Source organism: Vespula vulgaris, chromosome 3, assembly GCF_905475345.1.
Source record: "Vespula vulgaris chromosome 3, iyVesVulg1.1, whole genome shotgun sequence".
NCBI classification, from domain to species: Eukaryota; Metazoa; Arthropoda; class Insecta; order Hymenoptera; family Vespidae; genus Vespula; species Vespula vulgaris.
This window is the reverse complement of record NC_066588.1, coordinates 12,290,144-12,305,036: the sequence shown is the minus strand read 5'-3', so window position 1 is coordinate 12,305,036 and position 14,893 is coordinate 12,290,144. Positions and strand designations below refer to the sequence as shown.

The 14,893-nt window shown below is 33.4% G+C and overlaps 1 protein-coding gene across 3 annotated transcripts; it reads right to left on the bottom strand.

The window, feature by feature from the left end:
* Positions 1 to 360: 360 nt before the first annotated feature.
* Positions 361 to 14,567, bottom strand: LOC127062265 (venom dipeptidyl peptidase 4). Of its 3 annotated transcripts, none has more exons than XM_050990156.1 (15): positions 14,332 to 14,567; positions 12,406 to 12,907; positions 9,512 to 9,575; positions 8,231 to 8,472; positions 7,964 to 8,038; positions 7,818 to 7,870; positions 7,251 to 7,450; positions 6,622 to 6,791; positions 5,579 to 5,679; positions 5,264 to 5,478; positions 4,551 to 4,799; positions 3,257 to 3,539; positions 1,666 to 1,860; positions 1,383 to 1,543; positions 361 to 979 (listed from the first exon to the last, which is right to left on the bottom strand). In XM_050990156.1, the coding sequence occupies exons 2-15, from the start codon at positions 12,406 to 12,408 to the stop codon at positions 663 to 665; spliced, it is 2,328 nt and encodes a 775-aa protein (XP_050846113.1). In that variant the 5' UTR covers positions 12,409 to 12,907; positions 14,332 to 14,567; the 3' UTR covers positions 361 to 662. The 3 variants fall into 3 exon arrangements, with proteins under 3 accessions (XP_050846113.1, XP_050846111.1, XP_050846112.1); XM_050990154.1 differs by having other exon boundaries at positions 8,231 to 8,475; positions 14,332 to 14,566; XM_050990155.1 differs by having other exon boundaries at positions 8,231 to 8,475; positions 14,484 to 14,565.
* Between the last annotated feature and the right edge of the window lie 326 nt (positions 14,568 to 14,893).

Here is a 14,893-nt window from a genome sequence, read left to right as displayed (position 1 = left end):
TTTGACGTAGGATACACAGAGACGATGACGGACGAATTGATTAAATTTCGCGAAAAGTTCCTTTGACCAGAACGAACCACCGAACGGATCATCTTTTGGCAACGAAATACGGCCTTCGAATTGTGCTCTCGAAACGTTTGCTAGCATGAAATTTGAAAAAAGAACGTACCACCAATGTAAACTTTTCCAACTCGTCGATCAAATTGGCACACAGTAGATTTCTTTCCCGTGCCATAGAAAATTCTATGAATATCTTGACACTATTAAAAATCGTTACATTTATTATAAGTCGAATATTTCGGATCTTAACAACGAAAATTCGTAATCGAAATTTTCAATTATAAATTACTCAAAAGTGAATTTATGTATATTCAAAAATAATTTAATTATCAAAATACATAGGGAATAACAATCGAAAGAGAATTTTACTGGTTCCATATACGATAAGTTCAATTAAAAATCTCAATAGTTCTGATCCGATTTGATTCGAATCGAAGAAACGACTGAACGACTCGACGTTTCGAGATAAATGTTTCTCGAAATTCGCTGGGAGAAGTTTTCTATGTATCGTTTTTGAACAATACAAATCCCCTGTCTGACGTTTCGTTCTATTATTCTTTTTAGTGATGTTTTCGATCATTGAAGAAAAAGGAATATCGGAGTCAGTGAGCGTGAGACAGACTGAAACAATCGCTCCAAAATCTATCCATCGTATGATAAAGGTGAGGCAAGACACCAAAGAGCGCATGTGCTTCGTCCGTGTAAGTAATCTGTTCGAACATTACATCGGCTTTCTCTAGGGCCTTTGCCAATGCCAATGATTGTTGATAATGAACGTTATCATCACCGCTACCATGTATCAACATAAACTTCTTCCCTCGAATATCTTCCACTCGTCTTGACACGTCCGTTTCATTGTAACCACTAAGATTGTCCTCTGGTGTTGGAAAACCCATAAATCTTTCAGTATAAATCGAATCTGCAAAAATACAGTATTTTCTGATCTCATCAGTGTTTCTTTCCCATCTTTCTTTGAGAGAAAGAGAGAGAGAGAAAGAGAGAGAGAATGCTATGTCTGTTAAGAAAATTTATTTTCTACTTTCAAAGTTAGAAACGTAAAGGAAAAATAAAAAATTATGATTGGAACTTTCGAAGTCAGAGACAAAAGTGAAAAATAAAAAATTATGTTTTGTAAACTTTTCAAGTTAGAGATAAAAGGGAAAAATAAAGGATTATGTTTCTTTTGATACGGAATAAATGTTGTTTAAATGAAAAGTAAAAGGGGGATTGTTTTAATTAAAGATAGTTTTCTCGTTAAAATAAAAGAAAGGAAAGCGATGTAAGCACAATTTTATTAAAAGACACGCAAAGAGATTGCTCACCATAATAAATCCAAGAGGATACTGGTGCTATGGCTATACCGCACTTGAAAACAAAAGATGTATCCTTTGCCAAAATCATAGCGGTGGAAAAGCCACCGTAACTCCATCCCCAGACTCCCGTTCTCTTAGAATCGATCCAAGGAAACATTTCTTGAAGTTGTCTAAAAAATAAAAATAAAAAAATAAAAAATTTAGAATTTTCAGAATTAATAGCCTAACATCGATCGTGATCAAACAATTAAGTAACCCTTTCAAATATATCAATTTTCAATATTTTATTTACCTGGTTACAGTGATCTGATCCTCAACCTCAACGGTACCTAATTTTCTATAAATCGAGAAAAGCATTTTGCTACCCTTATTCGATGATCCTCGACCATCTATATAAGCATAGATCACGCTACGATTCGTTGTCATATACACTTGATGACCGTATGAAGCTGCGTCGATTATTTTCAACGTATTTGGTCCAGCGTATCTGCGTCGAGAGAAAAAAGCAAATAAATATAAAAAAAAAGAAAAAAATACGAACGAAAAGAGAACTAAAAAATGAGTAATCATTTTAAATGGAGATTGAGATTCTCCTTACTGAGGAAGATCGATTATACTATTCGTCAGCATAATGACATCGAAATGAGCTAATAGCGACGCGAACTATAGGTATGTATGTTGTGTGTATATATGTATACATGCTTTTTTACTTTTAAAGAACATTCTGTTCGTTCAAGAGGAATAAAAGTTTGTTTTTCACGCAACAATGATTTTTAATTATTTTCTTTAAAAGCAATACCCTAACTCACGTACTCAATCTTAAGGGCTTAAATCGAATAGAACAGAACAAATATTTTATTACGATATCGGTAAATCTGTACAATGTACATCTTACAATCTGATCGCGAAGTCGAATCGATCGTGGTATGATATCGACCGATAATAATGGAGCTATTATCGTCGAGTATTTACGATTTACACTTGATATTCGTAGAAATTATTAAAAAGGAGATAGTTCGTACATACGAATCGACATTAATTTTTAGAACTTTGGAATTGTCTCTAACTTGACAATGATATTTTTCTCTGCGTCTCTTGAGTTACCTCTAACGCGATACTACGTTTAAAATTAATTAATAAAACAAAGAAACGATTTAAAAAAAATAAGGTTTCTAAAAAATTACACCGAAGTATTATACTAACTTATATGCTTAATACTTATATCAATTTACATTCTTAATGTAGAAGCAACTAAAATGTTCCAAACTATACATGTTCAAATACGATTAGAAACTTTGAAATTCGTTGGGAACGTTATGTTTGTTGTTATAGGTAGCTTAGCTCTTGTTACTTTTTATGTTTAAAACGGATAAAGTTTTTTAGAAAATTCTTTACTAATGAACTCATGAATAATATAAAATTAATGAAAAAGAAAAAAGAGGAAAAGCAAAAATTAGAAAAAGAATTTTATCAGAATTATTTAACAAACTTATTGTTAATCAAAACTCATAGATGAGCAATATTTAAAAAACAAAAAATTGAAGAAAGAATTTTATCAGAATTACTTCGCAAACAAACTTATTCTTAATCAAAACTCGCGTAACATTTAAAATAAATAGTTAAATGACCGAGGCACGTAAGCCGAAATCGATTAATTCAATTTCGAAGCACGAAGTCGATTTAGTACGAATCGAAGTGAATTCTATACATTTTTCAGAAAGGCACGTCGTTTTATTTTCTCGTAAAAGAGAAGAGGAAGAAAGAGGGGGCTGAAAGTCTAGCAGTAGTTTCGCGAACTCTCTGCTTTGGGATTATCGTGCTATTCTTAAAACGAGAAGGGCCGTTTGCAAGATGCAGTTAAGGAGGGAAAAGAAAGTACTTACACATTGACCAACATCGGATACGATTTACTTTCGTCGAAGTTGTGCGGTAAAAAGAGTCTGACTTTGCTCTCGTATCCGTTCGCTCGAACGTCCAAGTCTTTGACGAGAGGTAAGTGTCGCTTTGCAAGTTTCTTTCGTAAAGACAGATTGTTTTCCCACGAATAAACTTTTTGGTGAGCATTATTAAAAATACTAACGAAAGCTGGATCAGGACCATGACAGACTAACACGTAATACTGTCCAAGTGGCGAGAAGATCGCATCTGCGTATGTACAGACGTTACCTGTAAAATAAAAAAATAAAAATATCGCGAATAAAAAACAATTACTTTATACGATAAAACAACTTTCGATATAATACTCTCGTAACACAGAAATTTCGATAAATATTTCTTTGTCCGAAAACGTCAAGTTTTTAATCGATTTGTATTATTTTTTATAGTTTATAAAAATGTAACTCGTGTAAGCGTAACTCGTAGATAATAAAGATCGATTTCGATGAAACTTTTGACGAACAGAATTTCGCGATACGTTTTCGTCGTAAGAGAGAAACAATTATGACCTTTCCATTTCTACTCTTCGAAATTCATGCCGCAATATTTTACGCTTTACGAGAGAGTCATAAAAAGGGAAGAAAAAACAGAAAAAAGGAATGTTTAATCCTTTGAGGACGGGAACTTTTTCAACTGTTCTTCTCGGTGAGTCGGATATATTTTTTGTATAAAAAGCGAGATTATGTACTGTCTAGTATTTGCAGTATTCTTCGTTTCTTTTTAAAGAACAATTTTATTACCACTGCTATTATCATATTAGTATCTATTATTCGAACAATTTATATTTCTACAGTTTTCATTTCGTATATCATCGTTATAAATGTAGCTTGCATTTGTGGAATTCGTCCGCAAAGGGTTAATATCCACATATCTAAGTGATAAAATTGTGTATGCTTGCGCTATCGCTCTTCGTGTGAATTTCGTTGAATCGGATGCGAATATGTTATGAAATATAGAGCCGAGAGGACGCTCGATCTAATTTCAAAGGTAGAAATTCAACGAAATTACAGGAGAGGAAGAATTCTAAGCGTTCTGTAATTCGCGTTATAAATTTATGTACATATATATTGACACATAAAATATAATTTGACAATTTAAAGATTCGTATCGTTAAGACGGTCGATTAAATTTAATTTAACGGTGGACCTTGATGAAATTAAAAAGGGAAGAAAAAGCAAAACAAGAAAATAAAATAAAATCGTTTAAAGTAAGAAAAAAAAGTTTATCTCTCGTGAAACTTACCTTCCGGCGTCAGGACGTTGCAAGATATGCAAGTAGGTTTCTCGCTACCATCGGCAGGCACAGAATATAAATTTTTTTGGGACGGTTTCCCGAGTCCACTGGCTAAATAGTAAATTCTGCCATTGGATTGGTCGATTGTACAAATATTTTGAACCTCTATAGCATCTGGAGTTAAATCCATTTGAGTCGGTGATTGTTTGAAAGTTTCGTCGTATCTCGTCACGTGATGAAATCTTCCAGCCTTGGTACCTGACGGAAGAACGAAAGAAAAATACAAACAATTGATAATAATTTTATAAGTTATAAATTAAAAAAAAATTGTAAGTTATGAACAATACGTACATAAGAAAACAAACAAAGAAAGAATTCGACAAATATTCGTGCCAAGTAAGACTTCGGAGAATAGGATTCCCTTTAATCGTATTATTCAGTCTAATATAAATCGTACGTCGAATGATAATCCATTTGCTTTTAAACTATGCACCGACGTTTCATATCAACATTCATTTCATCCGCAAACTAAACTTTCGAAATTCGAAATCTGAGTATCCTCGTATGAAAATTTAATTCATATGTTCTCGACAGCGTCATTTCAGAAATTAGGAATATGTATACACTCTCAATTTGCTCTTACGAAATGATTCATTTCGTAATAGAATACAAAGATTTCGAAAGGACACGCGACATTAGATATATATACTTCGCAAACGTACCAGACGGTTGTAACTTCCGTATGTAAACGGAACCTTTGTAGAAGAATAGATGTTTAATATCCAACCATCCCTTGTGTTCAACGACGTGCAACGTCTTAACAATTTCACCGTACATATTGTACCAAACTATTTCAGTTTTGTTTTGTACGCGATTCGACCACGTAACAACCACATGATCGAAATCTTTCCATTGAACATTGTACAGCAAATTGTCTCTGTGTCGTATAAAGAAAGAAAAAAAAGGGTCGTAAAATATAAGTAAAAAAAAAATTAAAAAATATTTCATTTACCTAAGCAGAAAGAAACGTCACTCACGTGCCAACTGCGTCAATGGGGGCCTTCAAATCGATCTTATTTAACGTTGGATCGTGAAGATCGACGAGCGTCAAAGATACCACAGGATTCAGAGTGCCAACCTGAAAATAGGAAAGACATCGATCAAAGGAATAATCCCGTTAGTATGATTATAGAACGTCGTTACTATCGTCGTTTCTATCGTCTTTCCTAACGTTCATCCTGCATAGCCACCATACTTTCGTAAATCTAGATAAGTCGAAATAAATCAAAGTATCCTTATGAGGAAAGAAAAAGGAAGAAGAAGAAGAAGAAGAAGAAGAAGAAGAAGAAGAAGAAAGAAAGAAAAGAAAAAAGAAAAGAAAAAAGATGGAAGGTGTACCTATCGTCGAAGTTAGTCTCTTATCGACGATACAGGCAATCCTAGAGACCCCGATCGAGAAGGAAAACCGCAAAGCACTTTGGGTTTGTTCGAAACCATCTAGTTTGGTAGAGGTGAGGTGCACCTCGATAATGGGATTATCCGCGGAGAACGTACCGATACACGAGCGACTAAAATGGCCTCTAGCTCTTTCTACTCTTCATGGAGAAGAAGAGGATTAAACGAAACCAGTTACACGAGGGAATGAAAGAGAAAAAGATAGTGAATGAGAGATAACCCTTTTCATTCTACGAAAGCCGCCAAGCGTGTCGCTGCCAAGACTTTTACGCCCGTTTTAAATCGTCGCTTCTGTGATACCTCACTAATCTACGGACGAAAAAAACAAAGTTAAAGGATTACCCAAGCTGATCCTCTTTCAACGACGAGTTGCTTTCTGTAACATCCGTGCATCTTTGCATGTTTCGATGCATTCATTGTTTGTACGAATATCTCCGTTTCCATCAAACGTCTCGATCGACTCGGGAAAATTATTATTTATAAATTTCAAATTGAGAAAGGTTGAAAAGACGATAAATGTGCAGGGTAAATCAACGTTACGCTTGTCAGTCAATCTAAATATTTCGGTCAGCAACGAGTACCATGAATTGAATAATGTCGTGCTATAACACAAATCGACTCTCACCTTGGGGTACTTAATCTTCACTTCCGTGGGATATTGGTCATCGAGGTTGCCGGGTTCTCCATAATGAAGGTACAAGATTTCCTGGACATTTCTGTCATCGAAAGACGCATAAGCTAGGTGATTTCCATCCGGTGAAAACCATATTGCCGATGAATCCTGCAACACTTCCTCTGCAATAACAATTATTATTACTCTTAACGATTAATGATACATCATTTTTATAATCAAGATTTAAAAGAAAGAAAAAGAAAACTATACGGTCAATGATCCATACAACATTTCCTCTGCGATAACAATTGTTATTATTATTGCTCGCAAATTTTAATGATACATAATTTTAATAATCAAAATTAAAAGAAGAAAGAAAGAAAGAAAGAAAAACAAACAATTTAGTCGAGAATATTTTCACAAAGAAATCAATACTCTTTTAATAACAAACGTTCCAATCGAATTCCTCGATCTTAATCTTTTGAGTTTTTTTATAAATAAAAATCGATTTAAGAGGAAAACGTTAAATACCCTCGCTTGCATGTAAATGTTTATAATAAGGAACAATGGAATAGTTGAAAAATTTGTGATTGTGGATATTGGTATCTGAGTTTAATGAATAATTCATTAATCACTGTTACCTTCATAAACCCAATCAGGCACGCCATTGTAAACGATTCCGCTAATACCATCATACGTCACTCTTTGAACATCATTAAAACCGTTGTTAGAGAAACGCATGTAGTAAATATCGTTGTCGAGAATATATATTAAATCGTCTGTTAATGGTGCCCATTTGGCAAGCGCTATATGCATGTCATTACCAATTTTATGATATGCTCTGAAAGAAAATAAAAAATAAAAAGATTAATTAGAAAACACGAACCAATAAATAGATTGCATTTATATGTTATGTATCGAATAATTGCAATATCGATCGTCAGGTTCAAAGATTGAAAGTATCTCCGTTGATAAAATATTATTTGGTCTTATTTATATAACATCTGACGAAAAAAGAAAACAGTACGATTTACTTTGTAAGAGATACGAGACTCGCATTTTATCTTTTAGTAACATGATCTTTCTCTCTCTTTCTGTCTCTTTCTGAGAAATCCCGTTTAAGATTCTTATCGTCTTGTAATGCGATAATAAAAAACAATGTTAGTTTCAAAGCAAGTAACGCTATATAAAAAAAATATTTTACCTACCTATGTTCAATATCATAAATGACGTATCTCATGAATGTCGAATATCGGTATCCCTAAAATATAAATTATTAGAAACCTTCTAATAGAATTTATCAGAAATTTATTAAAAAAAAAAAAAAAAGAGGATAAAGAAATTTCATACTCACTTTTTTAAGATCGTATCCGATCAAAAGATATCGTCCTTTCGGCGATAATACATAATTCGAAACTATGTAAGCATCCTAGAAAAGATTTAGTATCTATAGAGGAAATGATTTCGTTCATCAGAAATCTTAAAAAAAGTTTCTCAAAGAAAAATTAGAAAGAATTCTCTATTTATAACGTCGAATTTGAATCGTCGTTTTCAAAATTATCTAACCAATCGTTAAAATCACGCGATTATATTACTATAATATCCCAACAATTTTGTTTACCATAACCGATGAATCGACGATCAGAGTCGATCGTTGCTTGATAACGTCGAACTGAAGAATATCTCCGGTCCTTCTATCCGTATAAACTATCGTGGTGTCCGATGTCCAAGTGCCGTTGAAGACGTACGCTAGAAAATCGGCAGTGTAGGTTTCTTCAAGGTTGAAGGGTACTTTGGAAAGATTCTGATCATTCTGAGTCTTGACTATCCTGTCCGAGTTGTCCTTGTCGATAACACGAGTCACTACTATACACACAAATATCGATCATTCTTCTTTGGCAAATTTTATTAGGATATCATATCTATATCCCTTCGAATTTTTTTTTTTCGAATTGATATTATTCGACTACTATGCTTGTTCCTACTAACTTCGGTACTGACCGCTAACATGATTTATCTACTCTACGTTTTGGAATATACATGGAAAAGTTAGACAAACTAAACGGTCGGTCGTGTGTCAACTAAATGCACTTTGCAATTTGTTCGCGATAACTTTATTAAAAAGTTTACAGACTCGTTCAATGACTCGATTTTATCTAGAACTCCACGACTTTTAAATTAACACTTTAACAAGGTGTTACAATAGAACGTCGAGTTTTTATTTCTTTTCTTTTTTTTTGTTTTGTTTTTGTTTGATACACCCAGCATCGTCATGATAATGGACTTTATGAATTGTAATTAATTACGATCGCCCAACTTCATTTACTACTTTAATTAATTAAGATGATGAAATTTTCAAATGTAAATTTATCAAATGATTATGGAAGATCTAACGATTAGACTTGCGACCTATGATTTTGATAATGATACTCTCGCTTACATAGCCATGCTTCATCGATCGTGGCTCGATCGTTATCGCCTTTTTCTATTCCTTATCTTTTATTTTCAATTTTAATTCAATATCTTCGGGCTCTACGATTTAGAGTGACGCTCGAATAGTACGTGCTGGGAGATGAAATTAGAAGTTCGGAAAATGTTACGGAAGCGTGTAATCGAACGTCAGTAAAGGCGTAGATTCAAATAATAAATCTTTCTCTTCGTGACAAATAGAATTGAGAGTCCTAGAGAAATAATAGGACAACGTACGAAATAACAACTATTCTAATCTTTCTAATACGTTAACGCATATATATCTTATCGTTCAGTATTTTTACTGAACTGAGAAAAATTTTATAATTAGTTTATATAAAAAAAAAAGAAGAAATAAAAGGAAAATTCGTACAACGAGCATTTATATTTACTCTACTGTATTTAAATTCATGTAAATTGGTCAACGGTTTACCTGTTCGCGCTGCCAATAAGACAAGGAAGAGGCTGTTAAGAAGTACGAAACTTCGTAGTGGAACCTGAAAAGAATTTCAGATTATAGAGAATGTTGCGATATTAAAAATTACAAATCTAGAAGCACCGTTCCCTTAAACTCTCAAGAATTTTTCTCGTTTTCCCACTTTTCCTCGTCATTTGCGAAAGCAAAAAATCAGAAGAAACGAATAAAGTAACCTAAATGCATATCTCAGAAACAGGAAAGTGTTCGAACGAAACGTTAGAACGAAATGAAGGGAGGAAGAATATTTGGAGAAGAACGATAAGAAATGAAAAGGAAGAGAAGGAAATAAGGAGAGAAAGAGAAGAGAGAGACGACGTCTACGTGACAGAAAACTTTTGGCAATGGAATTCATACGGCATTTCACGAGGTCGCTTTGGCTGCAACGACGATAATTCCATACTCGAGAACAAGCCTAAAAAGCACTAAAAGCTATGAAATTATTGTCGTCGTGCCAACTTCTAACTACGCTCGTAAACTTTTTTATCGAGGCACAATGTACGATGTCGGTTCTGTCATGCGAAATATCACGAAACTGGAGACTTTCGAAGGTTTTCTTAATTTTCTGATTGTGTGTATGTGTGTTTATATATTCGCATAATATGTATGTATATATACGTCATACAGATCGAGTATACCCTTTAAACGTTTGACATTTGGTCCTTTTTGTAAAAGAAGCTAAAACGAATTACACATGATATATAAAATTTATACATAATATGTATTATATAGTGTATATAATATATTATACATATAATATATTGTTATATTATTACAATATTATTTTATATGTTATTATATATAAAATGTATACACATAATACACACATAACATATATTTACACGTATATATATATATATATATATATATATATATATATATAAATATATATAGTTGTAAAATATAATATATTATACATATAATATATTATATATTATTACAATATTATATTATATGTTATATATATGTACATATGTATATATACGTAAAATTTATAATCATATGTTTATTAACGCACGTATACGAATAGAACGAGAAAACAAGAAAAAAAGCAAGCGTGTGAGAGAGAACGTCATACACATCGAGTATGCCCTTTAAACGTTTGACGTCCTTTCGAAAAGCAAACTAGAGCGAATCACACGATTATTATTACGAGAACACTCTAATAAGCTCGATTATGACGCGTACCGCATTACGGCTTTTGTAAATCTTTCGCAGCAAAAGCGTAGCGATTATTAAGACAAATTGATACAAATCAATTGTTTCTTTTTTTCTTCTCCTTGTAATTCTTGTAGCTTTTTATTCTCGTCATTCTAAAATAGGATTCCCGTAAAGTAATCCCGTAAAATAATTTTAATCAGAAATTTATATAAACGCTTATGAATTCTAAAATCATTCCAGGTTAAGGAGGATTCCTTTCTTCTTTTTTATGAAAAAGAATTTCTCATTTCTTACTCGCTGGAATGGAAATGTGATTTATTATTAAAACAGTATTCTCTCTCTCTCCCTCTCTCCCTCTCTCTCTCTCTCTCTCTCTCTCTCTCTCTCTCTCTCTCTCTCTCTCTCTCTATTTCTCCGCACTCCTAAGAATTTCCAAGTCTTCGACATAGATTCTTTACAAGCCGAAAGTATAAAATAGATAGAAATAAGGAAGGTAGTTCGAAATCCTGTAAAACTTTTGTGGATATAAAGTCCAGCCAAGAATCGAACAAATTCTCTCGCGTTGCTATCGATCGATATCGACTCTTGTTCATGGACCGGCCAACGAGGTGACACTCGTTTCATCGGACAAGAAATGATGAATAGATATCGATGAATCGAGATATCACGGACTTGAAGTTATTTCTTCAAATGATATTATACCAAAGGAATTTACTCGTATTTGTTATTAAAACGCGTTATAAGAAAATACGTAAATAAGAAAGCAGATTGAAAACACGCATAGTTTACTCGAGATAAACGTACGTTCTTTTTATCTTTCTTTCTTTTCTTAACCTTTCTCTTTCTTCGTCAATCGATAGATCGATTAGACTTTTGATTATCCCATATAATTCGTAACTGATCGTTGACCGTATGTCACAAGTAATTAACATTGTATAGGTAATAATTTTAACCATGGCAAATCATTATCGTTGTCGACATAACATCAAGTTCGTAAACGCATCGTAAACCAACGTGACTTCCGCGATAATGAAAAAGTACGATTTTTGTTCTCGTTTCCTTCTTCTTTTTCCTTTCTTTTTACTTTTGTATGTTTTTTTTATGAACAACTTTATTATTCGCCGACGTTATTATTCGTCTAATAGCCATGTGTCAGTTACGATAGATCGTACGAACGTTATTCGTGATCGGACTCGTCCTTGCCATAATCGAGAATACATATGATTGGCAAATAAGGAAACACGACAACGGGATCTAAAAACAAATTTGGTCGTCTCCGGAAATAACCGGATTGCTATGAAAATAGAATGCGAGACTATACGCATACAGTTAATCGCGATAAAATAATTAAAGGAGTATATAACGTACGTATTATAACGTATACTTACATAAAAGGACTTTGCGTACTACTATCTATCTCCAACGTACATTTATCTCCAACGTATACTTTCTGATTAATGTTTTACATAACGTAATTGAATCTTTCTTTTTCCTTTTTTTTTTCAATTTACCGAAGAACGATAACCGTTCGCCGATGGATTATTGACTCGACAAATTTAACGACGACCAATAGCCTACCTTTTATTTTTCGTAAATATCGAAAAGATGTTTCCCGAAGAATTCGAAGGTAAAAGTATACGAGTATAAAGCAGAAGTAATATAGATATTTAACTTAATGTACGTTCACCTACCATGTTTCTTAGGGATAAAGGAGAACACACGCGTGTCGATTGCGAGGGATCTTCTTCGACGATGATCGAAAAGGCCGACGTTCCAACAGATCCCAGGAGAACGCTGGAGGAAGACTGATCGATCAAGTATTTTGCCGACGTGTTTGTGTTCTCGTGTGCTCCCACCTACTTCGATAAATCTTGTTTTCTTTTTTTTTCTCTCTTTTTCCTTATGTTTTCTCTTCTCTTTCGTTCTTCTTAATCCCTCTCCCTATCCTTATGTTTCCTTACGTTTAGTCGTATATATCGTACGTAACAAACCGATAACCCACATGCGTGTTCTTTCTCCTATTTCTCCCACCCTTTTCTTTTCCTCCGTCTTATCTTCTTCTTTTCACTTGCTCTTCCTTCCTCTTCAAGTTATTTCATAGCCGAGTTTCGATTGGTCGGATCGACGACACACGAGTGACGACCCTTCTACTTTTAAAACTCCTATAAGTTCCTTCTTTCGACGAGAGGCTCTCTTAAAATGAAAAAAATAACAATCTTATCTTCTAGATACCACATCCACATCCGACAAGGCTCGACATTGTCATCGGTGATATAAACATTACGGTTTACACGACTATTTTTCTATATTCGATTTTCTATTGTTTTAATTAAACGATCGTAAAGGCAACGAGTGATAGATATTATGAATTAGAAATAATGATGATCTCGTTTTAATCGTCTTAACTACCGTAATAATGTTTCGCAAGTTTCGTTGAACGATTTATTTATTCGGTTATTCGATCGTTGACTATGACAACAAACGTAGTAAACTTTCACTCGTCATAGCTCATTGTATCTTCAAACGTGGAGCATCAAGGACAGCTGAGTTATCTTAAACGATAAGGGACACGCAACTTGTTCGTCGAAAGGTCTTCTAACGTTTTCAAGGCTTTTAATTATCACTTTATCGGTCACGAAGTGTTCGCATTCGTTTGCTACGTTGAAATTCATCAATTCGTCGATAAACGATTCAAATATTTAGTTTGTTGAAGTTATTCGTTTTTTGTTTTCTGGTTAAACTCCGGCGATATCGTTGCTTTACATTCGTGTGCGTGCGCGTGTGTACTTTTGTGTATGTGTGTTTATATATTTTTTTTTTGTGAAGAAATTAAAAAAAAAATAAAAAAAGAAACAACATGCTAGAATTTAGATTTCCGAAGTTTTTAGGCTCAACGCTTTTATCCAACGAACATATCGTCGTTATGACGAAACGACGATCGTTCATAGATCGTTTGTGGTTTAACGATTGGCACATGACGACAATGAAAGCGAAGTGACTTTATTATTCTCGCGGGTATACTAAATAAAGTTTTACGTGAGATATTAATGTAAACAACTATCGACTGTTATCTCTATTCGTCAATTTTGTAATTATCTGCGATCGTTAATGTTTTAACGCTAAGACCAATAATCGTTCCTGTTACCCGTTATCTGGTTACATTTAACTCGAAGAGAAAAAAAGGAAATAACGAAAGGCCAGCAATTATCAAATTTTTCTAATTATCGGGTTATATTATTACAAACATCGATCGCATGGAGATCGATATTTTTTAATATTTTAATTTAATCTTGCATATAAATGTGAATATAAATATATATTTTTATATCTAACTTTTAGCTCTGCTTTTCGTTCGTATATGCATAAACGAATAAATGAAATTATCGGTTACACTGATAATATTAATATTCCCATTAACTATTCCTAGAAATTTTAATACTTTTGTATATAGACTTCTTTTTCGAATTAATATCAAGCATCTTTCATTGAGGATTTACGAAACAATATCGCTATCATGACATTTATTTATAAATTATGGAAAAGACAGGAATAAATTTTAATAATATAAAAATATATTCTCGTTCTTATCGAAGTGTCTAAATTTATCTGCACCTTACATTTCAAGTAACTTTGATCGAAATTTTTCCGAGAAGATCTTTCTTTTTGCATATCGTTGATCTTAACAATGTCTCGTATTAAAATTGAAATGAACTTCGTACTAGAATTCGTACAACAATCATATCAAAAACACATTTATCGAGTTCCTCACTTTTTACTACGATTACGTTGTAAAAGATGAAATAATGCAAAGGAAAGTCGCGATCTTCGCATCCTAAAGTCGACCTATGAACTGATTCGTAGCTTACTGACCCTTCGTTTCGCTTTCTATCCGTGACACGTGACAAAGTATAAGAGGAGGGGAAAACTTACCAGCCGTTTCATTCCTGCTGTCATCGTTGAACCTATTATCACCGATCATCGTTATCATCGTCGTTGTAACGTTACGTATCAGAGTTGAACCTTTCACAAGTGCAATTGAAAGTCAGCGGCGAAAATGTCGGTCAAACGCATTACGCAATCTATTAATTATTGTGAATAAATTGTAAATGATAACATTATTGGATCATTGATCGTCAAATCCAATCTGTGAAAGTAATCGATTATATTGATATTAATCGA